The 20,491-nt window shown below is 33.8% G+C and overlaps 2 protein-coding genes across 6 annotated transcripts; one reads left to right on the top strand and one right to left on the bottom strand.

Annotated features, from left to right (window-relative positions):
- Positions 1 to 2,400: 2,400 nt before the first annotated feature.
- On the bottom strand, positions 2,401 to 7,340 carry LOC123694263 (proteasomal ubiquitin receptor ADRM1). Of its 2 annotated transcripts, none has more exons than XM_045639659.1 (6): positions 7,201 to 7,340; positions 6,757 to 7,113; positions 6,425 to 6,639; positions 6,019 to 6,218; positions 5,132 to 5,352; positions 2,401 to 2,885 (listed from the first exon to the last, which is right to left on the bottom strand). In XM_045639659.1, the coding sequence occupies exons 2-6, from the start codon at positions 7,084 to 7,086 to the stop codon at positions 2,640 to 2,642; spliced, it is 1,212 nt and encodes a 403-aa protein (XP_045495615.1). In that variant the 5' UTR covers positions 7,087 to 7,113; positions 7,201 to 7,340; the 3' UTR covers positions 2,401 to 2,639. The 2 variants fall into 2 exon arrangements, with proteins under 2 accessions (XP_045495615.1, XP_045495623.1); XM_045639667.1 differs by having other exon boundaries at positions 5,168 to 5,352.
- Positions 7,341 to 8,613: 1,273 nt separating this feature from the next.
- LOC123693053 (tumor protein D52) lies at positions 8,614 to 20,022 on the top strand. Of its 4 annotated transcripts, none has more exons than XM_045637988.1 (5): positions 8,614 to 8,886; positions 13,032 to 13,195; positions 16,314 to 16,417; positions 18,270 to 18,432; positions 19,134 to 20,022. In XM_045637988.1, exons 1-5 carry the CDS (start codon positions 8,868 to 8,870, stop codon positions 19,251 to 19,253), a joined length of 570 nt encoding a protein of 189 aa, XP_045493944.1. In that variant the 5' UTR covers positions 8,614 to 8,867; the 3' UTR covers positions 19,254 to 20,022. The 4 variants fall into 4 exon arrangements, with proteins under 4 accessions (XP_045493944.1, XP_045493925.1, XP_045493935.1 ...); XM_045637969.1 differs by lacking the exon at positions 8,614 to 8,886 and adding an exon at positions 11,264 to 11,986; XM_045637979.1 differs by lacking the exon at positions 8,614 to 8,886 and adding an exon at positions 12,169 to 12,279.
- Positions 20,023 to 20,491: the final 469 nt, after the last annotated feature.

Raw genomic sequence — 20,491 nt, 5'->3', positions numbered from 1 at the left:
TCAAAATTGTGGGTTAAAAGTCCTTCATCTGAGTGATCTACTGCTACACGTGGTAGATCGGCTCGTATACATATAGACGTAATTAACAGTCGGCTGGCAAGGTGCAACTTGCAAGCATCATTATTTTGGGATGCGCATTGTATAATACCTATTCGTCGTCTATCTCGAAATTCGAAAAGGGGAAAACATCAAAAAGAATCATTACCTACATAACATGTAGGTATTCGAGCGTTTGAAAGTTGAAACACTCCTCAGAAAACTTTTCTAGTGTTCAACCCTCAAGAAAATGGTCGCTGGATTGAAATATAGAAATTAACCAGAGTCCAGAGATAATCACGGAACCGAGGCCTATTTTTAGGCTACAAAGTACCTAGGTACCGACAGACTAATAATTATTGTACCAACTATAAAAAGGTATCAAAAAATTAAATGACCGCTTACAATTTAAATTGTTATATAACGCTCTCGCAGGCAACTTATAGTGTATAAATAATTGTAATCAAATCATATTTTATGGAAAAATATTTTTTGTTTGGTAGTTCAGCTACGAACTTTTCAGTGCGACTGATACAATTTAAAACAACTCAGTAAGTAAATTACTAGGTATACCTTTTTTTTTACGTTGGGAAATGCACTTACGCATCCCCCTCTACAGTTTTTCTGTGTGAGGGGGTATGTGGGACTCGCAAAAGCCATACCCACTAAAACCCAACGGTGGCCACCGTTCGCCTTCGGCGGCAGGGGTTAACAGCTAGGCCTTGTACCCTCACCGCCTACATGGTATTTTTCTATAATTATTTTCTATATAAATTTCTATATATAATTCTAATTATTTTCTATATATTTATATTTCTTTATAAATTTATATTTATAAAGCATTTGAATGCCATAAAACCAAAAATATAAATGTCATCATAGTTGTCACCCATCACAAAAAATATACTTAGCTTTAAAAGTTTGATCTAATATTATTACGACTCGTTTATGCCCTAATCAGACTACGTTATCACTTCCACTGGAGGCGAGGTTAAGCGAATATCATTCCTTGACCTTAGAGTTATTTATATTATTTTTTTTGCACAGTTAAATTTGTTACAGACATATTAAAATACCTAACTGCTTTTTACTAAAATTACACTACCTTATCATTATTTAGTATCATGTAAAATACAAAGCAAGCTAAGACACAGCGATATTTATTTAATTTAATCTATGATTCATCGAAAGTTACCACGTATATATGCAAGCAATCAGCAATGAGTCGATATTGGCAATCAACTAAAATAATTCTTGTTACCTTATATGGAAAATCGTCGTATAATTAATATAACATACATAGTATTTTATGATGAATGGAGAAGAGGGCACACAAGCCTACCAGAACCAGCGGGACCGGTCGGTAGGCGGCTCTTTTTGTCCCCTTTCGACTGTCGCTCGCTAATGAACGATCTCGCATGAATATGAATCGACGGTTAAATAATTTCGACGCAGATGTATCGAATAGATATTTTTAACCTTAGCGAGCGCACTGCGCAAGATGCATTCATTTATTTCAGCTTAATTACAATAATGTTTATGTTTTATCGTTACCAAGAACTCTCAGTTCTTTTTTTATAAATAACAATCATTAATTGATAACGTAACGACTTCACCAATTAATGATTGTCATCATGAATAAAAATGAAACATTATCATTGAACAGTAACTATATTTTCTTGTGTAGATATTTCAAATGGAACGTTTTCTTTGAGTAGGTAGACAGGCAGGTATGAATTGCTATAATTGACAATTTCCGATTAAGCTATCCGCAGTCATTATACTGCTTATAAGCAGAGCACCGATGGAAGGCATGGTCACCTTGAGCGCGACCGATGTTCTTTCTAAATGTGAAATGTTCGCTACGTCATCCAGCACGCGCATTTATTGGACGTGGTCGCGATTCTCGGCGCGTACACCCGCGAGCCGCTCGCGACGCGGCCGGTGCGGGGCGAGCGCGGGGCGGGGCGCGCGGGGGCGGGCGGACATGCCAAGGTAGGCGAGCAAGCAACATATTTACTCATACATCGGAGGCGTAAATCACCGTGCATCTATTTCGAGTGGGTCGCGCGGGGCGGGGGACAGACGCCGATGCCGGTCTGGCGCCAGGATTCCCCAGCGCCCCTCGCCCTTCGCCCCTTGCGACACCGTGCCTAACCTACCATGAATACCTCGTTTACCGTGTTATTTTATTCTGCTCATCATTTTTATATTGAAAAATGGGCTTGAAATAAGCGTTTGTGAATTGCACAGTATTATATTTTAAAAATCAAACTGGTGCAGTCAATGTTTGTAATTTGTATGTTTATTTACAGATAGGTAAATATATAATAGGATGGTGGTGTTTTCAAATTAAATAAGAAATTCAAATTTAATTTATTGAATAGCATAAAATTTTTGTAGGTACACAATGTAAGACGAAGAAGTCGTTAAAAAAATTACAATTTCACACACATCTCCACATACGTTCAATAGCCAATTAAATGACTTACAATAGAACGATAAAGAGAATTATTATACATTATAACACAAAATTACTTTGAAGTCAAGAATCTAATAAATAGACTCGATTGATAAAAAACATATATTAATTATCGATGAAATTAGTCAAGCGACATTCCGGCGTCACCGTCCTTCTTATCATTTTTATTATCTTGCGGTTTGTCTTTTTTCTTATCATCCTCCTGGGACTTGCTGGCGTCGGAAGTGGAAGAGCTCTCGAGAGCTTTGAAGAACGCCTGCATGTCTCCTGTGTTGGCTGCTGACGTCACCTCCGACGGCAAACCGAATTGCGACATCACTGGACCCATTTGGCCCGATGACAGAGCCGAGGAAAACTGATTGGCCGCCTGTAAAAACATCAATTGTAGCAACATATCTTATAAGAACACAATATTTTGCAATCTCTATATTTTTCTCTCGTTATATTATTTCTCAGTGCAATTTTTTTTATTATTTATTATTACAAATTATTATTACAAATTATTACTTACAATAACTTAAGTCTAAGTCCCACAAAACTGCACATGCAGTTTGTCTGTGGGATGTTATCTTATAAACGTATGCGTAGTTCTAATGAGTTGTAAGTTGTAACGTTAATTACAGGAAAATTAGTTCCTAGTATAGAAGCAATTATTGTGTTAGTTTAGATTAAAAGAAATCGCAAGTTACGTAACATGCAAATGTGAAAATGACCTCGCATACACTTTTTTAAATTATAAAAAATACAAAGTATGATTTGATTGAACAAGCAAATAAATTAAACAATTACGAATATTTTGTGATGACGTTGTGCTTGAAAAAAAAATGTACATACAGTCACGAGCATAAATATGGGGAGATTAGGAAAAATCTGTCACAAGAACGAGTGTGTGAATTTTAAAAATAATCAGGCAAATATCTATCCCATTAATTAAATTTCGTAAATTTAAGGAGTAAAATAAGACAAGTTTAATTTATAACTACACTTAACACTAACAATTTCATGTATTCTGGTGTATTTTATAGTTAGATAACTAAATAATATTTAATACTAGCTTCCGCCCGCGACTCCGTCCGCGCGGATGTCGGTCTTCGCGTGGATGGTTTATTTCTCCATTTTGGGTAACTCTGACAATGACATCTTATAAATATCTATTGGACCCAAATACGGCTAGGCCGATAATAATACGCAACGTGTGTTCGCGGTTCTACAGAACAACATCTATGGATAAAACTGAAAAATTATGATTAATTTTTTTTCTACGTATTTTTCCAGGATAAAAAGTATCCTATTTTACGCCCAGGATAATAAGGTATAATTATACCAAGTTTCATCGAAATCGAACCGGTAGTTTTCACGTGATGTCTTCACATACAGACAGACAGACAGACAGACAGACAGACAGACAGACAAAAATTTTTTTAATCACATATTTGGGTTTGGTATCGATCCAGTAACACCCCCTGCTATTTATTTTTTCAATATTTTCAATGTACAGAATTGACCCTTCTACATATTTATTATATGTATAGATAATTCTGTTTTATATGATCTCAACGCGGTTTTTAATTTGCGGTCATATCTCTTCACAAGTAACAATGCATTCGATTCTCCATATCAGCTTTCGATGTTTAGAGTATCATCTCAGTAGTGTTCAAAAAGAAAAATCGTTAACTGACATTGTAACGACATTCACTGTTACCTAAGTTCATTAAATTAGTTAAATCAAATCTTAAAATTACTCGCATCGGACATTATAACAATAAATATTATGTAATCGTTATTGAAAAAAGTTAAGGGCCCTTAGTAACTCGATAAAAACGGCAAAATGGACTGTTATATTCTATGAGCTATAATTGAAAATATTGAAGTTTTTTCGAAACTGAAATTTCTAATATGTATTACAAACCGTTTGTATGAAGGGATGACTGTTTCCAAAACACGATTGGACCTGTTACCTCTAAAATATCATATAAATGTTCATTTATACAACCGTTTTTTACGATAATAATTCGTATAAAATCACAAATACATAGGTTTACCTTCTCGATTTCGTGACTGTTTTAGATTTATAAAATACTAAATATTATTTTCATTCAATTTTTGATAAAAATGTGAATGGCGCTTACGATTTTTAGATTCGAGCACGTTGATTCCAGACTAAGCGCGGACCCCCTCACCTAAGGCGCGAATGACTGAATTTTCGCTGTCCACCTAACCCCCCTGAAGTAATTGTGTTGTGTAAGTTTTAACAAAACGAAACAATGTATTACTTTTATCAATGCCCGCCGGAACAAGGTTACGTTATTGAATTTGGTTGGACTGTCAAATGTTGCCTATTAAAATGACTCTAACATAGTAATATATTTATGCTTGTGACTGTACTAACACATAAATAAAAAATAAAACAATCTATGGGAATTAATTTTCCGTGCATACACATCAATATTCAAGTTAACAAGCCATATACTGCATTCATTCATACAGCTCCCAACACAGATGCACAACAAAAGCTAGCTCAACACAGTAGCCCCGTGGGACCGGGCGGGCCGCATGCGAGAGCATCGCGCCGGTGGAAGCGTCGGTCGGTGGTCGCGCGACTGGTCGGTTCACCTGAGCGAACTGCGGTGAGAGCAGTGTGGTCCTTACATCGTCCTGGGGCACGGTCGGCGGCAGGTGCGGCGCGAGGCGCTGCGCGTTGGGCGGCGCGCTGGCCGCGCTCACCACCTCGGGCGCGGCGAGCGCCCCCGCCAGGTCCACGCGCGCGCCCTCCTCCGGCGCGGTGCCTAGCCCAGAGAAATAGCGTTGCAAGTCCGATAGTACTATTTGCCCACCTGAAACATAACCGCCGCGTTGCGCGCCCGCCTCCTGTGATCCCTGAGCGTATACTATTCATTGATTCCATGGATTTAATGTTGGGATCACAGTTATTCTAAACAGGGGATTGGCGATTGGATATAGCGTATCATGTCCATATTGAAAGGTGGTTGCAGAATACAAAAAGAGATACGTAGGTTGATTGTTCATCAAGATGGTAGAAGTTTATACAGATTCTGTTTTTACAAAATAAGCTTGCCTTTTACTACTTTTATAGTGTTCAATTTTAAACAGACTTTAAACAAGTGGGGTTCAGCTTGCTTGCTTTCTATTTAATGGAATATGTTATATAATATAATACATAACATTATTTACCCAACTACATAATATGTGGGTGATGTCAGATTTGATATTGGGATAACCCCAAATTGTGCTGAATCACTGTTTAGTTATGATAATTTCATAATACATGTTGGTATCAGTTTTATGTTCTTTCAATATTTTTATACTGGAATGTATTGATATAACAATTTATCCAATTATTTTACACATCACATAATATGATTAATATTAACTAACTTGACTGACACATTGTAGTAACTGACTCATAAAAATAAAAAAGGTCTATGCATTTGTATGAAATGGATACTATATCTGATCCATGTTTCCATCATCATACTCACTTCTGGGTTGAGAAGCAGTTGCAGTTGCAGTGTTTGGTGGTGTAGCAGTTGGGGCTGGCACGTCCCTGGCGCGGGACGGAGTCCTGGCCGCTGGAGCTTCAGTGGTGCGAGGGGCACTGCCACCACGGGAGCTGCTGTTACTGCCCGCGGAGGGGCGGCTGCTTGTAGTTGTACTGCCACTGTTGCTGCTGCTGTTATTTCTGAAAGAATAGTTTTTTATATATTGAAATCTGTTGCTTGTTACATAAAAGATAGAATTAGGTTAAACACACAGTGAGATAGGTGTAAGTCTGACTAAATTCTTTATGATTAACAAGTTAACATAAATGTAATTAAGTTATATAAAAAAAAAAAAATTGTGTATTGTGTATAAATGTTGATGCTATATATATAACATAACTCTTACCCCATTGTTCCCAACAAGGAAGACAATCCACCAATTTGGCCAACTCCGCCAAACAACTGCATCAACTGCTGCTGAGACATATTGTTGAGCAAGTTCTGCAGTTCACCATCCTGGGCCCCGCTGCCACCACCTCCCCGACCACCTGATGTAGGCGGATTGTTCAGTGCTTCGTTGATGCGACGGCATAGTTCATCATCCTTATCAGTTTTAGGCTCCTACAAAAAATTATACTTTAGAAAAATCCAACCTGTGATTTTGTTACATTATAAAACTTACGTTTACCACTGTATTTATGTAACTTTAGAGAGTAAAATTTATTAAAATGTACTTACTTGCATCCAAAAGAAATATTTCTTTGAAAATGATTTAAATTTCAGCACATATACTCTGCCTGTAGTACATTCATTGACTCGCACAAATTCACAATCATCAGGGAAAATAAGCAAATCGTCCTCGACTTCGCCTGTAGTGCGATCCTTCCAACAAAAGTGCATGAGGGAATCTTCTCCTTGGTAGACATAAAGAAGGCCCTTCCTCTTGTCTGGATGGACCATACGCCCTTTCAATGTCATTCTACCAGCTCGAAATTCTACCAAGTGTTTGTTTCCACCAGAACTTCCTCCGAGACCCGAAGTATTTCCAAATAAAGCAGTAGCAGACATTGTAATTCTGTGATTTCAAATCGTTCACTTTGAAAAAGCCTTTATTGAGATTGGCCGGAAAAGGTTTCGAAATTTAATAAAACCTTACAAACATAATAACAATCAACAACTTACCTTGTGAAAACTGGATTAAAATAAATAAATCTGTGTATTAGTTTTATAATAAAGATGTATTTCAGATTTCTTACAGAAAATTATTTTCAAGATATTGTCTGACTTGACAAAAATGCAATGCAATAGTAATTGTCACAACTCACAGTGTTACCAACTTGTAATAAAAAATATCCCCAAATATCCCTCTGAAAAAAAATCTTTCTAGACATAATAATGTACCTAATTTATTTTTTCAAAGAAATGCTAAGGATCTAAAATGTATTTAATTTTTAAATTTTATATACAGAAATATGGTTCTAATCTAATCACAATTACATGTTTGAAGTTACAAAAATCGTCCCTTAACCGCTCGTATGCTTTAGAAAAAAAAATGACCCCTTGCTTTGCTCCGTGCATCCACAGTTGCAATAGCACGATCGAAAATCTTGTTTCGTGCAACTGTGGTTGCAAAGCGACTTTCTTATTTCAATTGATTATAAACTCTATTTCATACTCTCAGAGTCTAATTTTTACGTTTTCACCAAAGACAACTAATTGATTCGTCTATTTCTACCCAATACTATTATACCAACCTTTTATTTTATTGATTTCTACTCGTGTTTACTTACCAAATTATTCTCTAATATGTGTTTTATTGTCATATAGTAATATTTTAGTGACCGATGTAATAAATATGTAATAAAGACGACTTTAAAAGTTAGTAGACTTTAGACGAATTCATAACTTTTAAAGGCACACGGTAATCATATTATATTACAAAAATAACACAGATTTGTATTGTATTATTTCAATAGCAATCGATTACAGTCAATACAATATTTGAAGTACTCCTCTCGCGGAACTCATAAATTAAGTTTTAATAGCGGTGGGTCGAACGCGCGGCGTACGTTCCAGAGCACTAGCAAAGTAGGCTACCTTTATTTTTTTCGGCAGCAATTTAGGGTATTTAATTTTTTGCAACTGTGGTTGCAGAAAGCATAATATGAGCGGATGAGGTTAGTTTTTATAATAATGATTCCCTATATTTAGGGAAATTATTCATTTGCAACACTAAATAACCATAAACTATGAACATTTTTTCTAAATTTACAATGATGCAGTGGATGCAGCCGATGACAACATGCACGACTTGCATTTTTATTATTTTTTAGCTTTTTCCTAGTACAGTATGTAAGAAATTCTAAAAAGCTATTTCAATAAAAAATTGCAACTCAAATAATTATCGTTAAATATCAAAGTAGAATATGGTCATAAATAAATTTTGATAATCTAACTGCCTATATTATGTAAAATTTAAGTGAAATCCTTGTAAAATTGATACAATTATTAAATATTATGTAAAAAAAAAGAAACACCGTACCTACTTTGCTATATCTGTGTTGACTGTCGTTGACATTTGTCATTTAACAATTGTCAAATCTTTGTATCAATATAATTTTTCATTAATTTTTCACGTTGTTGATTGTTTCTTGAGCCCCGATTATCTTGTGAAAATTTTATATGTTATAATAGTTTTCCATTAACACAATACTAATTTCTATTTGTAAATGACAATCTATTTATTGTAATAGAGATATAGGTACTTGAAGTTTTGATATAAACAAAAGTGATAAGAAGAAAGAAGCATTTTCTTAAAGTATTAATTGCTTATAATTAAATTGATTAAAATGAGCGGCGTTCAAACAGGTCAGTGTTCAATATTTACAACATACTTATCTATTCCTCTTACTTTTAAAAAGTTGTGTAATTTTCTTTTTTCCGTTCTCTTTTATTCTTTTATCAATTGGCCTACTTTCGTATTCCACGATGCGCCTTCAACAAGAAAACGAAATGCGAATATTGTTATATTGATGTTTGTTATGGAAATTATCACTGTTATTATTTATACATTTCATAATCTTAAATCCATAATTTAATGCACAAGACCTGCATTTTGTATGTATATTTAGTTATGGTATACATATTATAACATAAGTGCCAGTGGAGTTCTTTCTGCAAACATGCATGACTCATAGCATGTATTTTGTGTAAGTCTCAAGCCTGTTTTCATCTTCTGCTGATAATGTCTATGATAGCCTATTTGGCACTTTTTAGAAGTCACTTTCTTTTAAAGGGTGAACAATTTATTTAGCATTATCAGAAAGCTTTAAAACTGTCCTAAATGTGTATTTGGATATGATGCACTGTTAAAATCTGATTACTTCTTACATGTACTGCAACAAAATACACCAACAATTTAATTATTAATTTCACAATATTGTACCTATAAATATTGTATGCTAAAATTGATTTAACTAGTGTCCATTACTAGTTGAGCTCTGCAATTCCACCCACATTATTCATGATGTCAGATATCCTGTAGACTGCCTACATAAATTGACTATCAAACATTGAAAGAATTTTTCCAATCAGACCAGTATTTTTATTTCCTGAAATTAATATATTCTAATAAACAAAGGTTTCAGCTCAGCTATATTTATACTAACTAAACAACTGTTTACGGTGTATAAATGAAATATAATATTTTAATATCAAATTATTCAATATTAACTATGTAGATACCATAATTATTCTTGTTTTGAAATAAAGGGTCACATCAAAACATTATAAGTACTCAATACTTGAATTTGAGAATTGAGACTATACTCTTTTTTTTTTAATAATTAAAAAAATATTAAAAAAGTTTTTATAACAGCAAGCAATATGCAATTTAACTTTTTTTTCACATTTAAATAATTATTATGGATGCTACCTTCTTCAAGAAAAGTATTGTATTAAGTATAAGTTAAACAAAATTCAATTTAAATAATTCATATTCAACTTTATACAGCCTAGGAGGCTGTATAAAGTTAAATAAAAATTTAATAGAAGATATTTTTTTTAGTTATTTTTTTTTTTGTTAAAATCACCTAATTACCTAACTAAGGTATTGATATTTATTTATTATATTTAAGACATGTCATAATTATTATACAAAATTGATATAAACTCTATTATACTGCCCTGTGTGGGCTCACATAAACCTGAAAAAAAATAGAAATAAAGTTGCATATTTAGCTCATTTCTGATGCATATTAGATATAGATAAAATCTATTTTTAGGGTTCCGTAGCCAAAATGGCAAAAACGGAACCCTTATAGTTTCGTCATGTCCGTCTGTCCGTCTGTCCGTCTGTCCGTCTGTCACAGCCGATTTACTCGGAAACTATAAGTACTACAGTGATGTAATTTGATGGGAATATGTGTTGTATGAACCGCTACAAAAATATGACACTAAATAGTAAAAAAAAGAATTGGGGGTGGGGCCCCCCATACATGTAACTGAGGGATGAAATTTTTTTTTTCGATGTACATACCCGTGTGGGGTATCAATGGAAAGGTCTTTTAAAATGATATAAAGTTTTCTAAAAAACATTTTTCTTAAAGTGAACGGTTTTTGAGATATCAGCTCTCAAAGTCGTAAAAAGTATGTCCCCCCCCCTCTATTTTTATAACTACGGGGTATAAAATTCTAAAAAAAATAGAGGTGATGCATGCTAATTAACTCTTTCAACGATTTTTGGTTTGATCAAAGTATCTCTTATAGTTTTTGAGATAGGTTGATTTAACTGTAATTTATTATATTTGCTGCTACGGAACCCTTTGTGCGCGAGCCCGACTCGCACTTGGCCGGTTTTTATTTTAAATAAAGTTAGACATTCAAATTGAGAGCAGACTGAATTCCTTTATGAATCACAGTGACTTGAGCAATTTACCATTTTTTGTGGTATATTGCAAAGAGGTGACGTAAGGAGGTTTTGTTGCGATGTCGGCGGTTCAGTGGCGAGTTCTCGACGCTCACTTGCCTCCGGCGCTGTCAATAAACTTTACCATACACGGCAAGGTTACTTTTTTGGCATTATTTTATGTCCCGCCACTATAGACGTCGTATGCGCTTAGGTTATACCGAATTCGACATACATAAAATACTAAAGTAATTTGAGAATATACGTCGTTTAAGGTCAAGAACATTATAATATACATAGAAATAATAATGTTTAAAGCTCGCGTGGTAGGTGGTGAAAGTGGCTAATGCGAGCACTCGGGCAACGGCGCGAGACGAGCGCGGGCGATTGCGCTAGCGAGCCCGACGTGGCGGAAGAAAGGAAACATATTGCTGCCTTTATCATCACAGCGAAAATATTTACATTGTTTTCCATGAAACTATTGTGATCAAATAAAATATGTCAGTCATATAATTACCTCAGGAACAATTATTGTTGCAGTGTCATGTTTTATGTTTAGTGTTTTTATTTTTGTTGCCAATGTGCGTCCGATTACCTCGCTCTTTAGGAACATTTAGATTGGACAGTTATTTTTTTACAATTAAAAATATGCAAAATTGCCGCGGCAGACGAGGTAGATAGTCGAAAGGATGGCGGGTCTCGGAGACAGAAGTACCGGGCCAGCGAGTTTGGAGTATATGGAAGATCCTTACTTTGTGCCACCTGATGATGATTCCACTCCTAGCTTTGACGTCGCAGTAGATGAATTGGACGAATTAGAAGAAATTGTGAACTGGACACCTGACGATGCGGAAGCTGAATGGCGTTCCTTGCCAGAACTAGCCGAATCTGCCTTATGTATAGAAACAGAATTTTACATGGACAATCGTCGCCGTCGACTTCGTATATTTAGAAAAAAAATGCGTGAAGTTCGGGTTACATTTCAAGATTTAACAAAACCGTATCTTGCCAAAGTGTCGAGCCACACAAATTACAAAAAGTTTTTAGGAATAACTCCAGGAGGTTAGTGTTTGAGTGATCTCATTTCAAAGCATCGTACAGGTACTTTGCGAAGTTTGTCATGTTTATTTAATAGGCCCTTCATTTGCTGAGAGTTGTCTTTAAGTTTACCACAGATAAAGAATACATTCACATTATTATAGGCTGTAGCAATACAGTATAAACACGTACACGTACACTATACCCTGTCGGGTAAAACTTGTTATTGGTCTGTTCTCTCAAACTGGTTATATGAATAGGTAGCAATATGTTTTCATACGAGCATGTCATGGCAATGTCTACAAAATTTAGAAATTGTATGTATTTTTTACCAACTATAATGATATTGTATAAGTTTTCACGGTGTCAACAAAGTATCATAATAAGTTTGTGCACTTTGTGTTTGTGTTTATATCCATATCATAATATTGGTAGTGTGTGCATAAACGTCACTCCAGGCTCCACATTAAAGTTGTGTTACAACATTGCGAAAAAACTCGAATAATAATTAATCGTCTGTAGTCAGTTAGTCACTATGCGAATTACGAAGCGTTAGTAGGTAAACACGTATGTATAGATGTCCACTCTTGTTTTTGTTATGACTAATAAAAGATAAATCAAGAAAACGTCATTGTTAACACACTTGTGTTCATTGAATCTATGTACACAAACTTCAAGTCAGTTAATGGCAACGTAATCAATGTACCTGTATAAAATATTCTAAGTTTCTAGTTATCATTATAAGTCGAGCACAGTAATTAAGTATTTAATATTTTTTCCGAATCGAATAGAGCACCTTAACGTTTAATACCCTAATATTTCGAATATAAAATATTCCTTACTATAGGTAATTATTCTATTAGTACCTACTTGGTAATTCTTTACATGTCTTACGGGCTTTTAGTTATTATATTCAAAACACTTTAATATACGGTGTCCACTAATTCGTGAAAGTACCTTCAAATTTATAAGACTACATCGAAATCGCAATCTGATTTTAATTGTCTTAATTTGTTTTACTGCTATGTACATCGTGCAAGCCATATAAATCAGTATATTTGTATATCAGCTGAAGAAGCGATGCCTGGCAGCGGCGCAGGCGACGCGCACGTCGTCGACGAGCTGGCCGGGCTGACCCCGGAACAAGCGGAGCAGCTCAAAGCCGAATGGAGCCGTGAGCTGGCCAGAGTGGAGGACGAGATCGCGACACTCCGCACCGTGCTGCAGAGTAAAGTAAGTTTATCACTACATAGTAAAGGTGCTTCCCACGTCTGTACTAATGTCTGTTTGTATGTATGATACACAACGGATTTTGATACGGTTTTTTTATAGATAGAGTGATTCAAGAGGAAAAAGATTACTTAGTATAAATATAAGGTTTTAGGAAAGCATTGTAATTTTGACAAGTAGACGAATGGTTGTTGTGAAGTTAAATACGTTTGGCACTTGCAAGGATTCATTAGAGTAGTGTTTCAATATTGTTACTGAAAAATGACAAATTTTAAAAATTGTTTAACACAAAAATTTGTTATCTATTTTAAAAAGACGTGTTCATTAATTTTTAAAATTTGTCATAATATATAGGTATAGGTAATCGTATTGTGCTTTAAGCTGGTTTTTTAACAAGCAGTCTTCTCGTAAGTCGAATACAATTAGTGTTTCCTCTACTGACCGCGATGAAGCAGAATTGTTATCTTCGTATTGGTGCTTAGATTTTCCAAAAGTATGTGTCATCGATATCGAAACTGATGACTAAAGAGTTAAGACTATCACACTGATCCTAATTTATATAAATGTTGAATACTTTATTCTGTATTTTCGAGATCTGAACCAAATAAGTATAATAATAATCATAGCCGTTACCATTTTGCCCTTTTAGCCTTAGATAGACATTAATAAATAAATACAATAGACATTAACAAATAAATACAATACGTATAGTCGTATAACCATTAACTAACTAGGTACCTACGTACGTATTTCATGAATAAAGATAGCATTAATATTTCAGTTCCATGCTTCATAATTTCATATACATGTAAAAATCCAATTAGACAATAGAATACAAGTTTATTTTCACATAATGCCTCCGTATGACGATAAAGAATCGATAATCCTATTATAAACACTGTCGTAGTAATTACCATAAAGTGTATGTAGTTAATGTTCTTCCAAAATTTCATTATAACATTGAATATATTACCCACTTGTGAAAACGTTTTATACCTCTCTAATTGAAACTAATTATGTACCGACTCAGTAGATTATGAAAACTTTCGGATTTCGGCCCCAAACCTTCTTTTGTGTGTCAGAACAGAAACTTCAACATTTTATTTGTGGTAATTTTATCTATACATATAATAAATCTGTAGAAGGGTCAATTCTGTACATTGAAAATATTGAAAAAATAAATAGCAGGGGGTGTTACTGGATCGATACCAAACCCAAATATGTGATTGTATTTAAAAAAATTTTTGTCTGTCTGTATGTGAAGGCATCACGTGAAAACTAGCGGTTCGATTTCGATGAAACTTGGTATAATTATACCTTATTATCCTGGGCGTAAAATAGGATACTTTTTATCCTGGAAAAATACGTAGAAAAAAAATAATCTTAATTTTTCAGTTTTATCCATAGACGTTGTTCCGTAGAACCGCGAACACACGTTGCGTATTATTATAGGCCTAGCCGTATTTGGGAATTGGGTGCAATAGATATTTATAAGATGTTATTGTCAGAGGTACTCAAAATGGATAAATAAACCATCCACGCGAAAACCGACATCCGCGCGGACGGAGTCGCGGGCGGAAGCTAGTTTGTGGTAATAAATTTGTTTTGTAGTTGATTCTAATATTTTCATTAACGAATAGTATGTTTAATTTAGAGTAGGATAAAGATATACGATAGTTTTAGAATTTTTTATTCTATACGCGTACTTGAGTGTGATAGATATCACTTGTTAATCTTTTATGGGGAAAGAGTTATGATTTATGAAATGATTTCATACCCTTAGGTAGGCTCATTACATACATCTTTGGGTGACATAGACAGGAATTTTAAACTCAATATAAATCAAGCGATAATCTAAACAAAGCGATTAAATTTTGGATACGTTATCGAGGCGAATATTTTATCAACTTTGATATTGTACTACTTACTAAACTTATGTTGCTCAACTTGATAGATAAAGAATCTAAATATGTATATGTTATACACGCGGTAAAATTTCGTCTAGCAAAGGACTTTTTCAAATACCTATTATTAAAATGTAATGTTTGAAAAAACATGCATATAAATATAACAATAAAACGTATCTATAACTGGATCAAACAGTTTATGAAAACGTGGATAACGTTATTACGAGCCTCAAGTCTGGTGCATATTACACAAAAAAATTGTTTGTAAATTGTTATTTATTATCATACCTCTATGCTAATAAAAATGTAATTATAATTATAGAAGTGTGAACAATTCTAAATTTTTAAAATAAAATGCACACTTATAAATTTTTAAATTAACCACAAAAACAACAACCGGTTTCGATACATCATCCTCAGGTAGATTTCCCTAAAATTCAGTTCCATCCAAAAGGTAACAATACGGTGTGATGTTGTTCAGAAGCCAATCTAAAATTAATGAAACATTCGCGATACATCTCGTCGGTTAAAGTAGACGTATTACATAATTACTAGAAATTATTATTTTATCATATAGCGCAGTAATATAGCCTGAATAAATTTTTAGTGTTATGAAAGTCGACGAGACTCGAAGTTATCATCGATCAAACGTTGAACAAGTTGTCTTATTACAAAATTATATAAATGCATAGCATATACCTAATTTGCGTTCTCGTTATGATCATTATTGCAACATCGTTGCCGATTAAATAATAATGTACATGTTTATCTCATACATAAAAGGTTAATTTTTGTAACAACAAAATGTTCACAATTAGAATGGAAATGCGATAATGCCAAATACCACACATATAACATTGAATTATGGGTGAAGGTCGTATTGCAGTGTTTAAAATTAAGTACTTGCTCGCTTATTGTTATACTATGGTCGATTTTATCAAATTCACCTAGAATGACTTTACTCTTTTATGTGCAAACAAAAAGCAAAGGTTATCAGATTATATTAAATACAAAATAAATAAACACATTTTTATAAGCACTAATGCAATTTTATAAAAATCTTATGCTTGTTTTGCATTGAGTATTTTATATAAATTATGCAAACTAATTTTAGAAAAATACCTATTTTCTATTAGGCAGAGTGTTTTAAGCTAGCTTTATATGTTTAACGATTAATCTATTTAAACATAAATAACTTATACAAATTTCTTTAGATCCGCCAAAGTTCCGAGTTGAAACGAAAGCTTGGCATCACCGTCTGGAAGGAGATCACCGAAGACGTCAATCAAGGATTGAAAAACGTTAAAGAGAGCCAAGTGTAAGTGATCATAATATTTGTGTAATATTAATAACAAACAACAAGAGGTCTTCAATTCGATTTCCGATACAAATACAATATGTTTACTTTTTAGTCCGATAGGAAATAGAAGTAGTCTAATTCACTGCTTGTCCGTCATTGACGAACAATAAACACGTAGACTCACAAGTCACAATCAGTCCGAAGCAAAACTCTGCCTACGCGTGTTTGGGCAGAGTTTTCTAATGAGCTATATAAAAGACCAAAATAAGGTATTAATTGTTGCCTACCTTTAAATAAACGATTATGATACTAGATGTTTATAGTACCTACGTGAGACGCCAAGGTTGTCCGTAAAGAAAATTATTGATCAGTGAAACTGGTGTGAAATATAGGTACCTGTGTTTATTTTAGTTCGTCGTCAATATCTAATAGCTACTTGCTATTTTACACATTTGAACATTGATAACACACTCGTAAAGTCGGCTCGAATCATTAGTCATAATTGCTATTGATAACGAACATTATTTAACGGCGCAATCGCTTGTTTATTCGTATCACGCGTATGCAAATTGTCTAACCTTACGTCAATTTTAATGTAATTTGTATGAAAATTGTACTTTGCTTTTCCAATTTTTAATTAATGACAACTTACTACTTAATTATGGATTGATAGAAAAATATAAAGTTTAGATTCATGTTGATGTACGTGCACCGCATTTTAATAGATTTACTTCAATTAAAGTTTTATCTGTAACTAATTAATGTGGATTATTGTAACGTAGATATAAACTAAACGTCATTGATAGAAAAGTAGGGTTTCACCATTTAATAATTATGTAAATGTGTAATGATGCAATGAAATGGTTACTACAGCTAGTAGATGTTTTTCACATACACGATATATAAGTAATGAAGATGTTGCAGGGTCGTTAGTCAGTCACAGTTTATAAAAACCTTAGTTTGTAAGCCATTATAATATGTATGTAGGTATATCCTGACGTCATTACGCTTATAAAATGTATGAAACATTCTCATAAATATTTGAGTTAACAAGTGCTATTTTAATCCGTAAATGAGCGTCAAATTAAAAAAAATGTTAGTAAATAATAATACGTGTAAGTATAAATAAAACATCATTCATTGATAACGTCCTTTATTAGAAATAATAATAACAATGCATTCCAACAAAACAATACATAAAAAACCGTCGCTTGATATCATATCTAATAAATAAAATAGGTATTTAATCCATACAATTCGATACAAACAAAGCTTTCAAAAAATTAAATTATAAAATATAGCCTTTGTTCAGCAAATATTTCCTCTTTATAACATAAGTGTAGATGTAGATCCTTCTAGCCCATGATTTTAGGACCCATTTTAAAATTCGACAAAAATGAGCGTGTGTGATGAATGAAACAATAAATAGCAAATAAATCTAATATATAATTGCCACAAATGAATTATCTACTTCTTATCTCCTAATAACGGGAAATTTCTGTTGATATCTGATGTCGTAAAAAAGATTATTTGGGGCTTCATTCAGCTTCAGGCTTAGTTTTCTACTACTACATATTTACATAATATTGTCTCTTCAAAAATACCCTTTATTTATTTTTTATTTTATTTTCAAAAGCACGAGAAAGATATTCACAACAATTTACTTGTTTTATTAACGTCTAGTCCGCGCAATGGGTACATATATTTTTAACATATATTTTTTGAGAACATGTCCTAATTCGCAACAAACAAATAAACGTTAAATCAATTATATATTTCCTCTCTATAGATTGGGTTAGACAAGCGATCTCATCAAGGCATCCCAATTTCCATAGAAAGAAAGATTACAATTATTAACGAATATTTACAGATACCAAAAAACCGAATCTGTGATAAAGTCGACTGCGGAGAAGACGACATCGATCCTCGGCGGGCTGACGGCCGGCGTCACGCAGAAGATTGGCCAAATGCGAAACTCCGACTCGTTCCGCTCTATCGAGGAACGTATGGGATACGCGTATGAGAACGTTAAGGTATGCGTTGTAAATAATATTTGACTAGTTATTAACATTATGTGTCGATAATGTGTATGAAATTTTTGAGGTATTCGTTTTCGGATAATTTATGGTGTTTAGATGGTAGTAAGGTTACTTTTATGAAAATGATATAGTGAGGTATCTACCTAATTCATTTGAATCGTTAACGTTAAGAAACGTGCAGGCACCTATTGTTTATTTTACTTTGTATATTTTTAAATATGAAATTCTGTTACTTTTTCAAAGATCTAGTCGAATTTGAAATTTAGCGAAGATTGATTTTAGTTTAAATCAGCAAAAAGGCTACTCTCATCTGGAGATCCATTATGTACATAATAAAAGAGTTCTTTCTTCTGTTATGTATGTCCGAATGTGATATTTAATTTGCATGAAGGAGTAACAAACAAACACAAATTTGTAATATTACTAGGATTTGAATGTTATATAAAAAAATGTGTGCGTGTATTAGTGTACACACGTAAGGAGTGAAACTTTTTTATGACCTTATTTAAAAAAAATAATTTACTTATATAATATGCAACTTTACAGAAATACGCGTGCTAGGGATAAGAAAAAGATGGCGCGTAACGGAAAAATGTCACGCGTAAAGAAAAAAATGTTACACTAAATTTTTTTCCAACCCCGATAAAAAAAGTTTCACTTCAAAAATATATCAAACGGAACAAAATGTATTGCAGGGTAAAGTATCGTCCAGATCGAACTCGACGCAGAGCTTCGACGAGGCGCTGCGCGACGCGAGCCGCGGCGCCAGCGGGGCCACCTCGCCCACCATCCCCGAGAACAAGCCGCTGCCTTAGTGCGAGTGCGACCCACACACCTACCCCGTCTCGCTCCCACACACACCACGCTATACTATGTGCTAATAAAGTTGGAACACACACGAGTTTTATTTCTATGTAATGACAGATTTTTTGCAATTTCAACAATTAATACTTGTAATATTAACATGGGATAAATAATCCCCATTTCGAAATACAATTTTACCTAGATATGTTTTTCATCGGAACTTCTAGGATAAATGAACTGACAGGGATTTTTCTATAATTATTACCGCAGCACTATTATATAAACCCCACAATAATTATTGTAGACTTAAGATTATTGTGCCCCGGGTCTTATGAACGGTGTCTAATGTACAATTTAAAAGTACTTTATCTGTCATTGAGGCGTCTTGTGGCGTGGTGAACTAACGGGCGAGCCTTGAATTAAATTGGGATTGTATTCTGTTTCTTTCGTGATGTGTATCTTGCATTCCGACTAATATTTATTAAAATCTTTATAATCTATGTGTTATATGCGAGAAAACAACGTAAAAAAGAAGCAGGATCGAGGCACGGTGTCCACAATTAAAAGCTTTGCAAAAGAATTTTATATACTCTATATACTTGTTAGTATCACGTTGTTGTAATTTAATATAACTACGTATAATTGTCAACTTGCCCGATGCCTGTGTGCAGTTCAAAATGATAAAGATATTTTTATAAGATGCTTAGCTTTCCTTATAAATATTTCCATTATTTACATTGATACATTTTAAATGGAAAATAAAGTTTATGTACTAAATGACATGTGTTTTTTTTTTTTATTTCCAAAGAAAAACCCTTATTATTCTTCTCTACTCTTCGCGCCATTCCGGGGCGGATGCCTCACCAACTCAGCCACTCGTGACCCGCCCGAGCGATCGAATTTATTCAATTTTTTCAGTTTTATGTGTCTGAAGGGAACACACCGGGCGCCATCTATTGAGATGATTGACAACCATTTCAACCAATATGAAGAACTTTTCAGTGAATACAATATTGTAATTGTGTTGTTGTATTCTTTATAAATTTATATTTATAAAGCATTTGAATGCCATAAAACCAAAAATATAAATTCAACAAAGAATTTTTTTTTTAATATTAGGAACATGACGAAAAAAAAAGTTAATAAATCTGCTCCAAAATATTAAATACCTTACAAGTTGATGTCAACAATGAAAAATCCAATACAATCTTAGAAGATTATAAATATGTATGTATGCTGAATTGTGTTA

The sequence above is a fragment of the Colias croceus genome, chromosome 1, assembly GCF_905220415.1.
Source record: "Colias croceus chromosome 1, ilColCroc2.1".
Taxonomy (NCBI): domain Eukaryota; kingdom Metazoa; phylum Arthropoda; class Insecta; order Lepidoptera; family Pieridae; genus Colias; species Colias croceus.
Note: the sequence above shows the minus strand (reverse complement) of the source record. Positions and strands in the feature narration are given on the sequence as shown.